This window comes from Aphis gossypii, chromosome 1, assembly GCF_020184175.1.
Source record: "Aphis gossypii isolate Hap1 chromosome 1, ASM2018417v2, whole genome shotgun sequence".
Lineage (NCBI taxonomy): Eukaryota > Metazoa > Arthropoda > Insecta > Hemiptera > Aphididae > Aphis > Aphis gossypii.
Window position 1 is genome coordinate 11415222 of NC_065530.1, and position 22107 is coordinate 11437328.

At 24.8% G+C, this 22107-nt stretch overlaps 2 protein-coding genes across 7 annotated transcripts in view; both read right to left on the reverse strand.

Moving 5' to 3' along the window:
• The window catches only part of LOC114128071 (transient receptor potential cation channel subfamily A member 1), a 34323-nt gene extending 23312 nt beyond the window's left edge, over window positions 1-11011 (reverse strand). For 2 of the 6 annotated variants that reach the window (XM_050198645.1, XM_027992478.2), the window contains exons 1-3: window positions 10867-10992; window positions 10494-10596; window positions 3072-3251 (exon numbers count right to left, since the gene is read on the reverse strand). In XM_050198645.1, the coding sequence (XP_050054602.1) occupies window positions 3072-3251; window positions 10494-10592 (279 nt within the window). In that variant the 5' untranslated portion in view covers window positions 10593-10596; window positions 10867-10992. Of the gene's footprint in view, window positions 1-1525; window positions 1571-3071; window positions 3252-10493; window positions 10802-10866 lie in introns of those variants that run through there. The other 4 variants (XM_050198647.1, XM_050198649.1, XM_050198644.1 and 1 more) reach the window with 4 other exon arrangements.
• A 5127-nt stretch (window positions 11012-16138) lies between these two features.
• LOC114128645 (N-acetyltransferase ESCO1-like) lies at window positions 16139-22031 on the reverse strand. The gene is made up of 10 exons (XM_050198827.1): window positions 21562-22031; window positions 21030-21480; window positions 20456-20874; window positions 20122-20369; window positions 19489-19639; window positions 19241-19387; window positions 18978-19164; window positions 18750-18917; window positions 18455-18663; window positions 16139-16785 (listed from the first exon to the last, which is right to left on the reverse strand). The coding sequence occupies exons 2-10, from the start codon at window positions 21471-21473 to the stop codon at window positions 16656-16658; spliced, it is 2103 nt and encodes a 700-aa protein (XP_050054784.1). The 5' UTR covers window positions 21474-21480; window positions 21562-22031; the 3' UTR covers window positions 16139-16655.
• Between the last annotated feature and the right edge of the window lie 76 nt (window positions 22032-22107).

Genomic DNA, 22107 nt, shown 5'->3' on the forward strand with positions numbered 1-22107 from the left:
TACATTACATAATATACTCAGGATCCATCCCGTAATTAGCATATTTTCGAAATCAGTACTTGTAAAACTAACTAGAATAACTAGATATTTATGTAGGAACCCTATTCAAATAACTATGCGTATAATTAACTCAGACCTTTGTCTCCTATAGACTTTTAGTGCAAATGAAGTACAAGTTAAATTTTTGATTCGGATCACACAATGTTTTATTTTTAATTTAAAAATACATTTGAATAATAATTATTACTTGTACAATTTAATTGTTATCTTAACAAATATGTATTTTCTCTACAAACTTCCGTCAGACGTAGAAAAAAAATTAAAATAAAATAAAGACACTTGGTTCTATGACATACCAAGTCTGTATACATAGGTATTACACATATTTTTAAACAAAAAATATTCATGAGTATTTATGGATTGATCTAAATATAATTTATTTTTTGAGTATAAAGTCTAACTTTAATCAAGCTTATGTTTGATACATTTTGAGCAACCGTATATCGTATAAGCTTATAAATACTTTTTATGAATGCTTAAATTTAAAAAAAGAAAACCTTGTATTGACCCTATAAAGTCTTTAAGAACATATTATGGTTACTGGTTGTGGTAAATCAAAACTCAAGAGTCAAGATTGTTTTGAAATATAATGATTATTCGAATACCTATATAATCAAACTGTACAGTTTTCCATACTATGTATTTTATGCAATTTGTTAACATGAGCACACTCCAATCCTTATGTATAATATTTATAGAATCTAAGATAAAATAAACTTCAGAAGTATCAACATTTCAAAAATTGTCCTTATTTTAATAGAAAAAAAAGAAACTTCAAAACATACTTGGGTAAATAATACTTAATAGTAAATAAAGATAAAATAAAATCAATACAACATGCGTCAATGTAACACTCCCTTGAATTAATTTTTTGGTTTATTTAAAACTTATTCTTGTTGGAGTTTTAAAATGTAAATTTAATTTTAAAAATGTAAAATAATATACATTTTTATTTAAACTTAAGAAATTGCTCAGTTGAAATACTTGAAATATTTACTACTTCTTAGTAATTTGTTGTTATTTACGTATAAATGTTTAACAGTACAATTTATAAAATAATATGGGTATTGAATGTGTTTAAGGATCCATCATAACCATTTAAAAAAGAGAAATTAAAATTAAATATATGTTAAGAATAAATAAAAAATAATTGTAATTATTCAATAATTTTCCAATAGATTAAATACTCACATAAAATAATTAGACAACATTAAAATGTCTCTCAATAGGATAAGTGAATAAAAAATAGATAGTGAAACTATTTACTGATATTTCAATACTATAAATTCATCCCGATTTTCATAAATTTAAATCATTTAAAAATATCCAATTATAATAGTATCTATTTATTATAATTTATAATAAAAGTATAACCTACGAAATTATAAATTTCAATGAACATATACATTTATAAAATATGAGTCATTTACTTTACCTATTAAATATCTATTAACTAGTTACTTACAAATCATTATTTGGCAGGAACACATGACTTAACGAACACCGTTAGTACAAATAAACAGTTGAAGCAGAATAATATATTTATATACAAAATTATACACACAATATCATCACTTATAAGATTTCTTAAATATAACGACTTTATAATATTTAATTAAATATTTTATTATTATTAAATGAAAAACATTAATTAAGTTATATAACGATAAAATTCACGCGGAAAATAACGTGTCGCAATTTTTTTTTAAATTGTGACTCCAAACCCCAATACTTACAATAGTACCTATACATTTAAAATAATAAATAAATCATTAAATCTCCAATTTTAAATGTTAATGTGTTGTAGTGTTATAATGCATATTACATTAAATGAAAATTAATACGTTTTGTAAGAAACACTTGAAACGTTAATATAACCTGTGTACGCAATAAATAATATAAAGAGAAGATAGTGCCTACATTATTGTACATCACAATTACACCAAAATTTTAAATTACCACTTAGCTACCTTATTCTTTATATTGACGTATATAATTTATATAACATTGCATACTTACAATTTCATACTTGGCCTATGAAACTCAGTTTAAATCTTAACTATACCGTACATAAATAATAATTAATTACAATAATTTATACTAAATACAAACGTCTAAAACAACTCACTAACAACAAAATCTAATATTTATAAGCAACATTGCTATGATAGTGTATCATATGAAGATGATATCAAAATCTGAGAGAAATATGTATCATATAACATCGAAAAGCTGTATATTAAACACTTATTATAGCTGAAAATATTAAAACAAATATTCGTCATAACAATACCACACGAATTTTCAATATATAATATATCATGGTACTACGTATAACTTCAATAATAAAAGCGATTTTACACGAGTACAAAACAAAAAATTTATTCCAGCGCTATAACTATCAGTGATTTCCTTGACTTAAATATAATTAAAAACTGAGAAAATAAATAAATATTTCCGTTTATTTATTTTTAGGATATATTGTTACAAAGCTATTTCTTAAATAAAAAAAACGTCAGTTTAATTTGTTTTATTTTATAAGTAGTTAACTATTTAAATATATATATATATGTATATTTAATAATAAAATAAAAAATGCACCAGAAAAAGTATTAACATTTTAAATAAGAAAATAAACAAGTATATACCTAAGTATTTTTAATTTAACACTCGACTATTTTATTTGATATTAACTTTAGTTCTATATTTTATCTCATGTTAATATAACATATTCTATTATTTTATTATTATTATTATTATTATTATTCAAGCATTCAAAATTGAAAATACAAATACAAATTTCAATCGTATTCAAAAAGCTAGATATAATGGTTTTAATTATATTATTTATATACATTTTACACAATTAGTACAATTTTTTATTATGTAAGAATTATACTTAATAATAATGCTACACTAATAAAGTTTCATACAGTTCTTAAATCAACAGATACTACTAAGAATTTTTATTTCATTATAACTATTAATAACGTATTTAATATAATACTTACTCTCAAAATTCTGTAAGGGCTATCTGTCAACAAACATACATCTCCATCAACGGTAGAACTCTGACGAAAAATGAGGGGTGTAAGGCTGAGTTTTTCACTTGACGACAACATTCGTCCTGTACCACCAACTTTACTCCCGTGTATTCTTCTCATTTGAATCAACTGCCACAAACGATGTTTCTACAATGAAAATTGAAAATACAGAATACAGAATATTAATCATAAATAAAAATAGAACAACCAATCCATACCGTGACATAAGCTTATTATAATACAACCCTATAATACTTAAGTTATAGTTTTAAGCGTTTTAACCCTTTTTCAAAAACTTGATAGTTTATAAAATGATGTGTGTCAACATGATATAACTTATTAAAACGCACAAAATATTACGTTTATTTTTAATGTTTTCATCATTTTAGAATAAAAAAAAATGCCTACAAAATATGTCATGAAAATGAGTTGTGTATAATGATCGCAATAATCTTAGAAAAGAAACGATAAAAACTAGATTGTCTATTCAAATTGACATTACCTAATTTACAAATTAAATTAATAAAAAAAATTTTAATTCTGTTTAAATTTTCAAGTTGAGAATAATTCTTATAATTATAAAAATAATAATAGTTATATTGTCATAAAATTATTTATGATGCATAATAAGAAAATTTCATAAAATGAAATAGAATTTAAATTCAAAAGAAAATTCATTCATTTGCAGCACAAAATTCATTTTAATTTATTTTTTTTTAGTTTACCATTAATTAGGTAGTTTTTATTTTAAAGGGACTTCAAATAATTTAATAAAGTTTAAATATAATTTTTGTTTGTTTGGATATTTTATAAAAACGTTTGAAGAAAAATGTATCTATTATATTCAATATATTTATTAGAGCTAAAAACCATGTATTTTATTTCAAAAAGTTCAAAATTAAACCTATAAAAAGTGTTTGTATACTTTCGCTTTTCAAAGTATGAAAAGCTTGCTGTATTCTATAGTGGTACTGCATTATACTTTAATAGTATTCATTATTATAAATACACTACATATTAAAGATTAAACTTCAAAAATATGTTTAGTATAAAAATATAAAAGTAGTCTTATATTGAAAATATTTGAAAACATTCCAAATTTCCGATATTAAATTCTAATTTTATATATTTAATTTGTTTATAATTAATAATTATTATAGGAATTACAATTTTTTATGAAATTTTGGATGAATCATATATGTCTATGGTATAATAAAATTACTGATTTTATACCATTTTTCTGAAATGTATCAAAAAATAAATATTCACTAAAAAATAATCAGTTTTAATACCTATATTATGAAATTAAAAATCTATAGAGACATATGTAGAGTAACTATTTCTAAGTACGAAACACCATAAATCCAGTATCACCAATCTAGATTAGTGAATATATAATATACATGTATCTTATAGAAAAAAAAAATAATAATCTTACAAGAATAAATAGAAGTAATTATTTTAAAATTTCTATATTCAATTTTAACAATAATAATAAATCAACAAAGCATATTTATTTGAAATAAAATCAATATACTTAATATGTAAATGAAATTAATGATTTTGTTGAGAACTTGCATGTATAAAATGACATAATATGAATCACTCGTGGGAAATCATAATTTAAACCACTTAATTTAATGAAGATTGTTAGGCACTTATAAATAAATTGAAAAATAATATATGAATTAATCTTACATTAGAAAAATGTATAACCTGAATATATTTATTATAAAAAATATTTTGAAACAACAAAGTATATTAGTTTCTTTAACTAACAAGTATCACTTAAATGCTAATTAACCAAATAACAACATACCCATTATTTATACCATTTGACGTTTGCTATAGAAGTCAATTATAATAAAATGACGTAGCTATAATTTTAAATAGGAGGAACCAACAATTTATGAAAATATAATAGAAGAATTTTCATAAGTAAAGTTGTTCTCGTAACAAATTAAAATTATCAAAAATACGTGGACTTCATTGTTTTTAATGAGGATTTAAAGTTCAAAATTTCAAATGTTGACAAAGTTATTTTAAATTATTTCATAGCTAAAATCGATATAATTTTAATTTTACTAACTTTCGCAAATTTATTTTTACTTAAAATAATTTGTTTTTTATAAGATGAGAAGTAGATCTAGAACTTCTTATAAATCTTTAGAACTATTTTTTAACAAAAACTTCACATTGCATATTGATATTATACTATTTAATTGTTATATTATATAATACATTCATACATTATTTTTATTAACTTGAATTAATTTAAGGAATGATAATCTTAAATTATAATATAGTGAATATTTTGAAAAATTTCATTATGTTCCTATGAAATATAATAATACACAAAACATTTAAAATCCCTACGATTCATATTTCTTGAATAACGTATAACATAAAATCTAAAATCAATAAAGAAAAAAATCATTTTTTTTGATTTAATACCCTCTCATAAAAATTATAACTTCAAATATTATTAAAAATAAAGTTTTGACAAGGTATTGTAATTTTTTAATTGCTTTAAGAACCTTATGATGAACCTTGATTATAATTTCAAGCATTTTGACCTAGAATTAAAATGTTCATTAACATTTATAAAAAAAAAAATGTCAACAATTTAATTTAAAATACCTAAAAATAGCTCTAATAATAGAAATATTTTTTTAAATTTTATCACAACTAGAAAAAGATATATAAAATATTAAGCGAAAATGCTAAGTCTTATCAAAAACTAGTTTTATTTTTCCAAGATGTTTTTTTTAATACTTTGATTTTTAAAATTATTTAAAAAATATAATACAATTATTATTAGATGACACATAAATGGATTAACTCAAAATGTTATGACAAACACAAAAAAATACACATTACTTTTAAACTAATATTACATCACTCTATCAAATAATGAAATATATTATATAAAAATGTTTTGAAGTTATCGGAACATTTAAAATAGATAAACAAATAAACAAAAACTTAAAATTTAATAGCAACTTAAGTAAATAGTAATAAATTAAACTTTAAAACATTACCTGAGATGGAAAAAACGTTAGAAAATATTTAAATACAATACTGATGTTTACCATAACCTTAGCTTATACGAATATAGGTACTTCATTAAAATTTTAAGACATCAAACAGTACAATTTTTACATGTGTACTATTTTCTTCGGAAAAGAATTTTTAAATGTTCACATTATCAATATTGACAACATTTTATCGGTAGTTTTCATTATTATTAAAATTATAATTGTTTATATCATACAAAAACTACGGAAATTAATTTTAGTTAACACGTCATAACATTAATCTGTCGTAGGTATAATTAAATTAAATATTTAAGATTTTAGTAAATTTCTTTTTAAAAAGTTCTCATCGCGCTTCTTAAATATAATATAGTGTATACAAACAAAATTAAATTTCAATTAGAATAGGTATATATATATTATGTACCTTTAATTACGGAATCGATGCTATATTGATGGAATCGACGGAAACTTATTACAATTCTGTGGTTTTTTTATTACATTAATACAAAAAAACTAAATTAAAAAATAATTAACATTGTAACTTATAAGTACTAAAGAATAATTTAATCCAACAAATCGTTTATGACTATTAATAATAATTAAGTTTAAATTGATCACAATTTACAAAATAAATTAGGTTTTTTAATATTTTAAGCTGCTTTAAAATTTTAAGGATTCGATGTTAAATAATTAATAAGTGTTACAAAAATGGGGGATATTGCAAAAATGTATAGTATACATTTTCAAATAAAGATAATATGAATTTATAATGACGAATAATTTCCTTTTTGAAAATATCGAAATCCTAATAAAGATTATTGGGGCACGTACCAGTCTAAACAGATTAAAAGCCTTAACCCTTGATCATATTATAACTTTTGCAAGCAAATACATAAAATAAATGAAGAACTATGTATTAATTATTAGGTACATGTTTTATGAAAATTGTGATGGCTTTCCTAATGTCACGATAATAATGAATAATCAACAAAACATACGTGAAGCTTTTTTTTATGTTTTTATCATTTAATTAAGAATCTAATAACTACTTCGAAAGGTTTCATAAATAGTTATAGGTATATTATAATATATTATACAGCGTATAGACTACAGGCACATCCTTTAAACAAAATCACTATTTTTTTTCTATTAAAAATATTAACCAATGATGTACAATTCATACATATTCATGTATATTCTATACAATAATAGGATTTATAAAATATAAGTTTTTTAAGTTTAACATATATAATACATTTACAATGAATCCATTTTTAAAACTACCTATTAAAATAAATAAGTACCTAGTACCTAGTCACCTACGTTACTTAAGTGACTAACATATATACAGATTAAATCTAAATATATATTTGATTATACTGTGTAAGGCTTTTCTCTGTAATTTCAACAGTCTTATCCATCACTGTACATTTTTTAAACGGACTTTTATGATAAATGTATCGGTTTTGATTAATTTAACGAATTATATGCCTAATGCCAATCCAGCACTATTTGATTCTATCGATTCAATCCTAGTCCTTAAGAGGATATTTGTTGAAACTAATATGATAGTTAGTTACGATGTATGCAACATTTTGTAATTCCCATATTATTTATGGATATAACAACTTTCAACCAAAGTGACCCTTAACCGTTATCATCGTGACCATTTTCCACCAAGTTATATTCCGATTACCCCCCAAAAAAATTGATATATTAGTTTAAGGCATTTAAGCTTTAAATAGTTTAAATATTAGTTGAGAATTCTTGAACCTAAATACAAAAAATTGTAATGATTACGATATACTCTTATGTGCCTCACCTTACCTTACCTCTTATAGTATTTTATTGTATCAAGATCACTAATTAGTAATTTAGCGTCAAAATAAATAATTTTTTTTATTTTATTATATACGGGCTAGGCCCAAAGTACAATAATATGTAAGTAAAATAATACATGTTAACAACAAGTAAATAAAAGTAAAACAGAACTATAGGCGCTAAGCGAATAGGTCTGATTGGAATGTTGAAAATCTGGTCAAGGATATGATCTAGCTGGTATTTCTTTACGTTCAAGTTTAGACCAATAGACTTAAACCAGTTAACTAAGATGTTAATAAGTTCACCTTGCAATAGAAGACAGTCGAAATCGTTGCTAATACGACAGAAAAATTTTTAGTCATCCTAATGATCACCAACAATGTCATCACGACTAAGCGTCCTGGTCTAGACTCTAGACCCGACACCCGTATTCAAGGCCGTAGCAGGGGAGGCTCAATTTTGAAATAAGACTGAATAGTTAGAATTTCATATTTTATTACATAATATAACATATATTTTATACATTAACCCCCCCCCCCCAAAAAAAAAAAAAATATTTTCTGGCTACGGCCTTGCCCGTATTGTATTTCCATCATCAATATAAAAACCAAGTAAACTGAAGAAAGAATGTTTTTGAGCACGAATTTTTCGAAAAGTTAAGCAATAATATGATCTAGAAGAAAAATTGACCTATAATTCCTGACAATGTTGATATAATCCATTATCGGAACAATGAACATAGGTTTCATATACCTTATCATAAGGTCGAACTGCAAGATTCAGTAGTTAAGTGCATCATGGAAATCCCAAGTAGCTAGATCAACGTCGTCGAGTAATCTTATAGTCTCTGGTCAATTAACAGTACAAACAGTATATTATAATTTATAAGTACAATATTAATATTAAATGTTACAAATCTCATTAGTCTAATGTTGGAATAAATTAAATTATAGAATAAATTTGCATTAAAAATACAAACAATACAAATAAGTTTTAATATACAAAAAAGAGACTTTTTTCATAGCATCGCCACCCCAGTAAAACCATTTTGAAATGTATATGCTCGTGAAAAATTTTTAAAATTTAAAAATTAGCATAATACGACCTAGACTATGAAATGTCAATATTTTTAGAGATTATACATAAAAATGCAATCTACACTGTTAAATAATTAATTCAAAAATCAATAAGTAACTTTACGTCAAAGTTGTCACGGTATCGACTGACTGTAACTTTCATTAACATCCACAACAACACGTCAGAAAACGGGTTCCGGTCGCGATGAAATAATAATAATAATACAGGATGTAAGTTCTCAAAAAATATTAAAAAATATTAATTATTTTATTTTGGCGGAAATCGAACATAGTAATAACGGTTGAGGGTGGGTGGAAAATGGATACCTCTGTTAAATATAATATAGGATGTTTGTAAATAACATTTTTTCTAACTTAATTATTTTAAATCTGATTTTTAAAACTTATCATAAATTAAAAATTTTATTTTTATACTTGGGATATTTTTTAATTATACTTAGTGTAACATTTTTAAATAAACCAATACATATTATGCAAAATATAACACAATTATTAAACTATGTATTCAATATATAAATAAATCAAGCCTAGGGCCTATAGGGCTATAACTACTTGTCATTTTTAGTACAGTTAAGAACTATTATCAAAATAATTAAGTAGGTACCTACTAATACATTTTATTATTCACATTCTAGAAGATTATTATAATATAATAAAGATAATTTTTTTGAATTATTATCAATTTACATTACAGTTGTGTAACTTTTAAGTTGTAACTCATATTTACACTTGCATACTAAAACATTAATATATAATATCTGCAATTCTGAAAAGGTTAAACATGACTGAATTACTAAAATTTCCTATATTTAAAAAGGATCGATTTTCAACTTTAAGAATATTTGTGGATAGAAAAATAGATCTAGTTTGTAATTTAGACAGACAACAATTAAAAATTCCCAGTATTTTTCAAAATAATGGGAAAAACCAAATAAAATCTAAGATAAAATACGAGAATTTTTATACAAATCCAATTTTTGACAAAACCAATGTAGTTTTTTTGTGTCAAAAATGAATAACGTAGATATTTGAAATGTTTATAAATTATAATACATCATATGTTTCATATGTTTTCATGTCTTTATTAGCAATACAATCACATGTATTGAAAACATAGTTATAGGTTCCTACTTAGTGATAAAAGCTGACAGACCCTTCTTCCCAAAATCGTTTTTAATACACAATAATATACCATTGAATTAAAATTTAACATGCCCCGTTACAGTAGCCCACTCGACACCTAATGTACAGCAGAGCGGTGCCCACTGGCTAACCTTTTTAAAATTTAATTTTTATTAAGATTCTTAATTTAAACATAAATCTTTAGATAAAATAAAATATTTTATACATTATACAATTAATGCATGTTTTTAGTGAGCATTTTTATAACTTGAATTTTAAGGCTTATATTAAAATAATGTTTTAAATTTTACCCCAGGTATAGTATCATCATTTAGTTGAACATTCTTGCTGCTGCCAATTACCCATGACATCCACCTGATACCACCATCTCTAGTCGGTTCTTCTTTCATATTGCTATATGGATATAAATGTACAAATATCACTAGTTATAGTATTGCAGTATTGCAGGGAGTAAAATATTTTTCAAGTATAATAACCAAAAATAGTTAATGTATTTAAGTTTTTCTAAAATGTGATAATAATAAAAAATTGTACTTTCAAAAAAATATTTTTACATATGTTTGACATAAATTTAATTTAGTTACTAAATGTACAATGTAAACGATTCAATAAAATAAAAATAAAAATTTAAAAAAAATTATCTTAACACTCTTAGACCTTTACCTAAGAATTCGAAAGATGAACAAAGGTGGTGAACATGCAAACAGAGATCAAGAAACAACTGTACTGAAGCGGTATAAAAACACGTTTTAGAAAATAGCTACACCCTCGATAACGCCACAATCGATTCAATAAGCATTTTTAGGCGTTCCTTGTTTTCATAGAATAATTGCACTTACAAATACAACACACACGCACACATTTATAACACATGTGTGTATACACAAACACACAATTAATTATACTGCAAATAATAAATATAATATGCATACATAATATTATAATGATATGTGTTATACACGCAACAATTTTTCATTGACAATAATTAGAAAATAGATAACGTAGGAACATATTGTTGAACGGTAACTAAGTATTTTTTTTACATGCATATAAAATATATATAAACGTATACCCCATTAAAATTATAAGTATCAGCTCATCGCTCATCTTATAAAAAAAGTATATATTATTATTGTGTACATATATTATAATATATATATATATATTATATATAGTCAATTGTCAATATTGTCAATTGTTGCATGGATAAAATTTTTATTTTTTCAAACAATAAAAGTATTTCCTAGGTACTTATTTTTTATAAGTTCGTGCTTATTTTATGTTTTTTTAATTGTAATAAATACAATTTTATACCAAACATTCACAATCATAGGTGTGTACATATAGGGGGTAGCTACTAGCTAATAGCTATAGTGTGTCTAAACACACCTCCTGACATGTAATTGGGGGGCCTAAAAATAAAGCCAGGGGAATATAATTTAATTTTATACATTGTTTTACGTAAAATCCATCTTTTTCTCTATGTGATGATGAAAAATGAACAAAATATTATTTCGTGTTAGTACACAATATTGCATAATATAACGTTAGTTAGCAACATTTAACATTTTCGTGTATAAATCATCGTTTATAATAGGAGCATAATGTAGATACTTACCAGTTGGCAGTTACCATAACCAAACACCGTTTGAAATCATTAAATCTAATAATACATAGAACAATAAATAATTTTAAATGTTAATTTAATAATAAACGAATTCAATATTAAAGTATCGACGAAACTACAAAAATAAAAGAAATTACATGTATTATAATATCTAATATATACAATATACCTACATTATACATATATGAAAAATAATTAAGGTCAGTTGTCTTGATAAGAGAGGATCTCAGAGGTGGATCCAGGAGGAGGCTCTAGGGTCCGCGCTCCTCCCCCAAGCCCGTATTTCTAAAAAATTGTTAATTGTTAAAAAAAAATATAAAAACATTTTATATTATCGACTTTTGCTATAAAATTTTGAGAAAATTATAATCAAGCCCCCCTCCCAAACCAAGTCTCTGGAGCCACCCTTGGAGGATTTAAAGACAGAAAGGAGTCCCAAAATACTATAGACATAAGACATCACCTGAAATCTGCTCGAGTCTTTGTTTACTATATACAAAATAAAATCATCTGATATATTAATCTGTGTACCTACTAATTACATTAACAAAAAAAAATTTAATCAAATTTACCATAAATCAAATATAAAACTTATAAAAAAATTGTTAGACTAATAACTTTTCAAATAACTCATTATATAAAAACATTATGTTAATAGGACAGAATTTATAAATTTAGAATTATAATTTTCAATAAATGAACGATACATTTATAACTTTTTAACATCTATATAATATTAAAACAAATAATCGGCGAGAATTCCCTTAGCCTAATTATAATTCATTTTTAATAATATAATAATTAAAATTATTGATATTATACAAAACAGATTTTCTGTATAAAAGTTATAATTTTTGTTTGCAACTATTGAATAAGAAAACACTTCCAGAAACTATATTTTAAAAAAACATAAAAAAAATTAAACTTTTCAAAGTTGTAACTAACTAAGTATATAAAATGTATTATGGAATTACCTACCTAAAATAATTATATTACATACTAATATATACATATCTAAAATCTACATAAAAGTTATAGAGCAATACTTTTTCAGAAAAAAAAAATGATAATAATAAATAATTCAAAATAAAAATGAGCAAGTAGGTAATTGCTCCGCTGTTTAATATACCTAAATGTCGATAACGCACCTACCTTGTCATTAAGCAAGTGACTGTAATGGGTGCATTACATTTGAATTAAATTAAAAATAATTACATACCTACCTACATAAGGATTCCGATGGGCAATAATCAGTTAACATATATTATATTTTATTATTTATAAATTATTATATTATTAACATTTGATTATTTTAATAATATAAATTTATTATTTATATTACCTATACCTATATTAATGTATTATTGTTTTTAAATTTTAAGTTATTACCGACTTCTATCGAAGAACAATGTGAATAAATTCGCAGTATAAAAGAGTAATAGCTTAAAATTATTTTAAATACTTTGAAAATGTGTTTGTGAAAAATATAATAAAAAAGTAAACTTCTCAAGATTCTGTTCTTGCGAAGAATATTTTTGATCTAAAACAAAATACCTAAAAACTAAACATTATATATAATCTATATTCATCGATAATATGTCTGTATGAAAAAAAAATATGATATATTTTAGTTTCTGTGAGAAAAAAGAACTACTGCCTCCTATACTTATAAGAAACGTCTTAAATGTTAAATACCTAAAATAATAGCTTAATATATTTTAAAAAGTGCATTAAGTATAGAAAATAATAATTGTGTAATAATAAACAGTGGAATGTTATAAATGTTTTAAATAATAACAACATTTAAAAATTGGCTGAAGACAAGGGCGTGCTCAAGGGGGGATGAGGGCGTCATATTCCCTCCATGAACTTTTTTCTTATGTATTTATACATTTTGTGTCTATGACAATCAACAAAACAAAATACAGTTCATCCCCTCTTCCTCCCCTATTGGAAAAAGCTTAGCACGCCCCTGACTGAAGATACTTAATAATTTTGAAATACGTACTATCCAATATCGTCAATAATATGTTAACTTCAATAGTTTATAAAAAAATCTGTGATTTTTCAATCAACTTTTTTTTACTAAAATTAGGGGGGAAACACATTGGAAATATATTGGTGGAGGAATGTCCAATACGCCAAGAACAGTCGGGGAGGAGACATTCCGCCATTCGATAAAGTTACATATTTACAATTTTTGAAATCGTCATTTTCGTGAAGACTTACGTTTGATTCTATTATTTCTAGATGGGATCGTTTAATAAACAAAAAGAAACCTATTAAATTCACAATTTAGATATCATTATGTAGTATACGATACATATATAATACATATACTACGAATAAATAAATATATATGCTCCAAAATTACTCAACAAATAAAAATAAATAGATACAATATTATACTGAAATTAAATACTATTCCAAATGCAATAATACATATATAGTTTATACACGTACGCCAAATACCAATCAACTGCAAATAATGTTATGCTGTAATTTGAAATGTAAATTCTAAATTGTAAATACTTCATCTTCAAAAATCATTTATAAAACAAAAAATGTAATAGAGTGGAAGTTTCAATGTTAACATTTTTACTATAAATATTATAATATTGTGCTAAATTTGTAGATAAAACATATATTATATACCTACTATATTTAAAAATGCAAGTATCTATTAAATTATCAATTATTTATTTGACATTTTTACCTGATTACTGCCATAAAAGTTTAATGTTTTTACTCCTAATACAGTCTTGTTATTTAAACTAAAGCTTTTCTTAGAAGGAGTTTTAGCTTCTTTATTAGTCTCTGATTCAAAGGGTGTTGTGTTAACATTTTTAATTCGTCTAGAATTTGGAGTTTCCTCAATGATAATTGTTGCTGAACAAATAAATGTAAACATAATAAATAACAACCTATTAGTAGTGCACAGGAAACGATCATTCCCAAAATAAAATATGTAAGTAAAACTCCGACATGATGCTGTCACGCATGATAAGGATGCCATCTCGTATAGTCGTATTCATAAAATACGGCTACCTATCCAAAAACGAAACACAGTAACTACCACTTTCAAAATTTTACAGGAGAGCCAATTTACTAAACATTAATTATTATAGGCCGCTGATAATTTTCGATGATGAGATATTGGAAACTTGTTATCTAGATAAAATTAAAAATAAAACCGCTCAATGTACATTTTTGATAATAATTATCAATTTTGTCCTTGGCTTGGACTTATGAATTATGATCGATATTTGCCATTTGGTTTTGGTTTGGGATTTCTGAATGATTTAATTTAAATACAAAATACAAAACACAGCATTGACTATTACTGTATTCTTGAAAATTCTCTATGATGTATTAATTTTCATAATTGAAAGTAAAAATTTTATGTAGGTAATAGAACTTCATTATTTTAAAATGGGAGTACATAATATTTAACATAATATTATAAATTATAATTATTATAATTAAAATAAAACAATTCCTTTAATACAATTTAAATTGTTATTCTCTATAAAATAAAGTCTTTATTTAAATTAATAACTGTTCATTAGTGTATGACCTTCGCATCTGTCACCGGAGAGAACAGGCGACCAAAATAAAACATAAACAAAAGTATTGTCTTTAAAAGCATAAAACCCATTAATTATTAGTTTCTTAACCTTTTCAGTGTGTTCATATAGTTTGATCTCTAGTGCATGCAGTGGCTGGTGTTTACCTCTTAGTCATGATGGAAATAATTTATCAAAATTATTTCTACCCTGGTTAAATTTTAATAATTATTAATTACGGTTTATGTTGAGTCTTGACTAGTCTTGAGTGTCCATATAACTTCAAATATCAACATTACATAGCAAATTTTTATTTCACATCACCGATGTTGGTAAAATAATATTGGCCAATATAAAACTAATTCTGCTCACAATTGAATCCTTCATTATCATCAATTAATGTAAAACAAAATTAATTTTTCAGTATAAGGTAAAACAATTTAACAAAACAGATCTATTTTGTCATGATATATGGAATGAGGTATAGTCAGTTCTCAGTTCTTTCCCTTATGTAGTTATGTGTATTTTCCTAAGAAATGATAGTTAAAATATTGTAGCACTTTAATACCAAGTGTCATTTCTGTTGTCTATATTATAAATAATAGATCTTTATTCTTAAATGTACTAAAACTAAGTGCAGTTACAGACTTGCAATCTTACATCTTTTCTTTCTCAAAATATAAAAATAACATTTAATAATTGAAACATAGTTATATTACAAAAATGATACATATTATTTAGTATGATATAATTTAAAAATTAACATTATGCATAAAATAGAAAATACATAACTATTACTATCTCTAATTAAGTAAATAAACTATACATGTTGCTCAAATTATGACTATGCATTTTACAATTCAAAAATAGTATACATTTAGATGAATTTTAATATATTAACTTAAATGTGACTTATTTGATACAAATAATTTAATACAATTCTAAAGTATTTTGAAATTATCTTGATTGAGAGATTCATTAACAAACATTATTTATAATATTATAATTAGATATGTATAAAAATAGAATTGTAATTGTCATTGAGTTATGAAAACATCAAACTAGTATATTTGAAGAAAAGCTATTGATTTGGTAATTAAATAAGTTTCTAAAATTTAAAAACTTAGTCATTATTAAATATTACAATCTCATAAAAATATTTATTTTAGAAATAGGTCTTAATCTAATCTTAACAATAAAAAAAATATATATGAACAGTAAAAATAGTAGTTAATACTTATTATACTTAGGAATTAAAATTACCACCCAGTATAAACAAAATAATCATTTTTATTTGTATACTTTTTAATGAATTGTTTTCCGGCACGTGTGGGTACTGTAAATGCTATTTCATGAAGTGTCAATATATGTCCATACGCGTAGTTTTTACTAAAACAGTTATATTAGTATTAAATCATTAATAAAAAAAAACAGTTTTCATAAAAATTTATACTCATTGATTAAGACGAATACCTATTATATTTTCTGATAAACTCAAATCTGTTATTACAACTATCACATATTAATGCAGTATTATACAATTTTGTTATTTTCAAATAAATAACGTAAGTAGGGTCAGCTCAATAAACTAATAAACCACATGCAAAAAAACTAAATCCCAGCTAGTACCTACAATATACAACTAACACTATATAACTAACAATTTGAATTTTTTTTTTTTATGACTTCACACTAATTTCCCAAGTCTAATCTTACATCGATTTCTTGCAGTGGTGGTTATACATAATGTTTAAGGGAGGGGCAAAAATAAACCCAACCTGCGTAAGTAGGGAGACATTAAGTGTAACGGGTTTGGTGAACTCAAGGCCCCGACCTAGTGTAGGAAAGTTGGTGCTCCCATCATCCAGTACACCATTCATTGGATACTGCAATACCCATCACTCTGGTCTAAAGTGGTTAGGATGATCTAGTCTTCCAGGTTGGGGGTGGGTTACTGTGATGAGCCAACCCCTCATCCAGTGCAAACTTTGTCGTTTAAAAAAATACCAAAAAACAAGCCTCTGATCTAGACTAATAAAACATATAAGCAACTGGAACTAAGAAACAGAATGATAATGGGGACGATATAAAAATTTTAAATCATAAAAGGTTAGAAAAACAAATTTACCATACTAAATTATTATATACTCTCACTTGGTGAATATTGTAATTCTAAAGTATTTAGAAAAAAAATAAAGTATTAATTTCCTCTTTAACTCAAATTTTATACATAGACTTTTTTTATATATATACATTTATTCAACAAAAACTATCTAAACAAATTAGCATAACAAGAGGAATAACAAGTGTAAATAATAAGAGTAACATGAATGATATGATTAAAGTAGCCACCCATTAATTTTTAAAAATTTTGCAAAAGGTTACAACACCGCTTTCTTTTTAACCAATGAATTAGATGTGAATTAGAGTGTAAGAATGGCAAAGTTTTTTTATAAGAGAGTTAGAATGAGTTTAGAGTTGTTTATGAAAGCATGGCATGTGTAGAAGATATGTGCTTCCTCTTCTATTGTTTTCATACAGTCATTATGTTGAGTTAAATTAGAAATATAGATCAGAGCATCAGAATTAAAAAAAAATAGACTTAAAAAATAAAAATTGAATTACAACTGTAATCTACACAAGTATTCTATTGACGCACATGACTTATAAAGGATTAATTTGGATTTGTGAACTTATATAAAATATAAGCTATATTACTTATATTAACTTTATACTCATAACTTTGATAAAATATTATGGTCAATATTCTATGGAAAAGTTATAGCAATTTTTTTTCTTTTTATAATGAATTCCCAAGTTTTAAGATAAAATTGTGTAACAATGAAATTTGTTTACAAGTAAACAATCTAAACATACATCACGATTATATGTTTGATGCTTTAAGTCTTAATAGGTGAGTCTATTTAGATTAAAAATTGTCCTATAATAATTTAAAGTAGTATTAACTTGTGGTAATCGCAATAACAGAATTTCCTAAGAATATTACGACATAATCTCACAATAACCGCAATAACCGATAAATACTTAAAAATCTTACCGGAAACAGTCTAGAAGTTTTGAAGCAATTCCATTTTTACGACAATCCCATTTAGTCCATATACGATTAACACCAACTTTAACAGGATACGATTCTTCAGAAACAATAACCATGTCTTCTGTTTCAGTTTCTAGATTACGATAAGCCTCAGATATTAGTTCTACTACTAGACATCCAATCACTTGTTTATCTTTAATATACAAATAAACCTGAAATAATAATTCCCAATTTTATAAATATGTTAATTATTAATATCAAGTAATTAAACTAGTAAAAATCAAAAAAAAAAAAATACCTTTTTAGTCGTAGGCAAAACAGAATTTTGTGTGTTAAAGCCAAGTTCTACATCAACAAATGATATAACTTCTAAAGCTTTTGTACATGCCATTTTAGAATCTGAGCCCGATATAACAACAATACGTTCAGTAGTGTCTTGATAAAGAACTTTTTCATTTTTAAAACTCTAAAACATTAGATATAAGTTAAAATTATAAAAGGAAACAATTTATTTTAATCAACATACATTATACTTAAAAATATCCTTGGCTGTATGGTATTTATCATGTTCCGCTTCATCTTCTGGTTCACCTCTTGAATAATATAGACCACATTGTTGGCACAAAAAACCACCAAATTTCTTTTGACCAGCATCAATTTGATACTGAGTAGCATCAATAATTCTTTTAATTCTTCGTGCTGTTGGTTTTCCACTAGAATAAATAATTAAAAATGTATTTTTATAAATAATAACTAATAATTTAAGTTCAACAATTAATACACCATTACCATGCAACTTGACTTGGTGAAGGTGTCTGATTGGTAAAAATAGGGAACAATTTTGTTTGTGGTGATTCATTTAAGGTTACAGAAGTATCACATGAAGTATTTGATTCATCTATGACCATATTATTAAATTCAAATGTACTTGATACACTAAAAAATAATTATATAATTATTTTAATTTAATGGTTTACATAGTATTTATATTCCATAAATAAAATTAATTTTATTATGGTTGCTTTTTTTTTATTTACTTTTTTTGAGATGAATAAGCTGAGTGATAATTTCCATCAATAGCATAAGCATCTTTAATCAAATCTGGCATTTGACATCTTAAAATAGTATTTTGGCTTTGTATATCTGACTTCAAACGTTTAGAATCTAGCCCTTCACATGAATCTTCATCTAAAAATTATTTATAATTATTAAAATTATTATTGAATGCAATGATGTAAATTTCAGACCTGATACAACTAAAAAAAACCTTTTATAAATATATATATTATTACTATATGTATTTATCGGGCTAGAGCAGGGGTCAGCAACCTTTTTGGTGTCAGGGGCCAAAAAATTTATAAAAAAATTTCACGGGCCATACACTTTATTTTATTTACAGTTTATCAACTAACATAAATTCATAATGTAGTATTGCTAATTATAAATTGAAATCGCGGGCCGCATAAAACCGCTTCGCGGGCCACATGTAACCTAGGCAACAGCATCAGCTATTAAACATCAATTACCACACCACTGATTGAATTAATTATACCTAAGTAGGTATTAACATTTTAATTTTTACGTAATTCAATTAGCTTAATATTCTAACAAATAAATTTAATAATAATTTAATTTACATAATTTATTATAATTTATAACTAATTTCATACCATCTTGATCTTCATGATTTCTTTTTGTAGAATTTGACGAAAGACCAGGGTAGCGTACAGCTGTCGAATCATTATCATCATCTTCTTCATCATCCAACAAATCAATTAATTCATTGACTTCTTGTCCAATTTGTTCTATTGTACCATCATCAAGTATTTCTGTGTTATTGAAATCTGAATAATCGACTGTGCTCATCCTATTTTCATCACCCCAGTTAACAACTTTAAAATTAAAGCTATTATCTTTTCTGCAAGAAAAAATTAAAAATATTAAAAATAGAACAATTTTATTTTAAAAAAAAAAACATTAAGTAAAAAAAGAAAAGAGTTTTACCTGATTGGTATGTCATTATGAATTACTTTTGATTTGAAAAATTTTCTGTTATCAGAATCTTCAATTTTTATACGTTCAGGTTTTTCCTGTTTAATATATTCTGTCCATACGTTTTTTGAAGATGATTTAGAAGTATCAAAATAGTTTTTCTTAACTTTTTCTTGTTCTTCATGGTTTTCAATGAAATCATCTTTTTCTTCACATACTTCAATTTTGATGATATTTTTTTTAATTGTAGGCTTCTTTTTAAATGGTAATGTAACACCCGGAAACAAATTTACCTTAGATTTTTTTTCATGACTAGTTGATCTTGGTCTTTTCTTACTTGTTGATTTTGTATCTTTGAATAGTTTAGCTTTTACCTTTGGATTATAATTTAAGCGAGTAAATCTTTTAATACGGAGATCTTCTATTGATATCTGCAAAGAAACAAATACGATTATTAAATGATTTTTAAACTAGGTATGCATATTATAATATTGTGCCAAATTTGTAAATAAAACATATAGGTATATACAATATTTTAAAATGCAAGTATCTATTAAATTATCAGTTATTTATTTAACATTTTTACCTGATTACTGCCATAAAAGTTTAATGTTTTTACTCCTAATACAGTCTTGTTGTTTAAACTTTTCTTAGGAGTTTTAGCTTCTTTATTAGTCTCTGATTCAAAGGGTGTTGTGTTAACATTTTTAATTCGTCTAGAATTTGGAGTTTCCTCAATGATAATTGTTGCTGAACATGTATGTCCATTCTTTGATCCTGACATAAGTCTTTCAAATTTATCACTCATTGTGGGACTTAATTCAGTGATTGGAGTGCAATTCATGTTAAAAGACGTATCCGGTGAATCGAGATCATACACTTCAGGAGAAGATTGTAAAGGAACAATGTCATGGCTGTCTTCATCCCAGTTGTCTACTGGGAACAATTCACGCTTTCGATTTGTAAAAAATGGCGATGGTTCAGTCTTACGTAAACGAAGAGACTTACGAGGAGTGGTAAAAGCAGACATCCTTATCCTAAAAAAATATAAATACTATATAGGTACTATATTAAATATAGCAAAATATTTTGTGAACTATCTTTAGAGAAGAACTTACACGAAGATAAGACCGAGGAGTTAATTTAAAAATTAATAATGTGGTTGAACTGAAAACTCGAATACGAAAACTGCCGTTCGATCGTCATTCATTACTCCATTAATGACTGCCAGACTGCCGAATGAACTTACTGGTGAAGTAGTGTTCGTTACATTGTTGTTTTGGAGGGAAAACGTCCAATCAATGTGTTCGTTTTTGGATTTCTGGTAGCCACCGTTATGTTATCAGTTATCACAATTCAAAACATTTTCAGGCATGATATAGGTATAATATTCTTAATAGTTAATCATGTTTAAAGCACGATATATTTAACCGTTTTTTAATGAAGAAATCGTAGTATGCAGCACACCATCGTTTTAATAATATATTATTCCATTCATCTCGTTGCTAATGTATATTTCGCTCTTCGCTCATAAGCCATAGACATAATTAATAAACAATTTTATTTTAATATGTCAATAGTTTCGCAGTTTCGCTATATCGTCGTGGTTATCAGGATTCAGAATATATATATATATAAGGTAGTATGAAAATATACTATGGTCA

Bases quoted from the DNA above. Each gene is read 5' to 3' on its own strand.
- LOC114128645 (XM_050198827.1), bottom strand. From the start codon at position 21,473: ATGTCTGCTTTTACCACTCCTCGTAAGTCTCTTCGTTTACGTAAGACT. The intron at 20,875-21,029 runs GTAAAAATGTTA...GTTTCTTTGCAG, and splicing joins ACTTTTATGGCAGTAATCAG to ATATCAATAGAAGATCTCCG. The intron at 19,388-19,488 runs GTAAATAAAAAA...ATTATTTTTTAG, and splicing joins GCTTATTCATCTCAAAAAAA to TGTATCAAGTACATTTGAAT.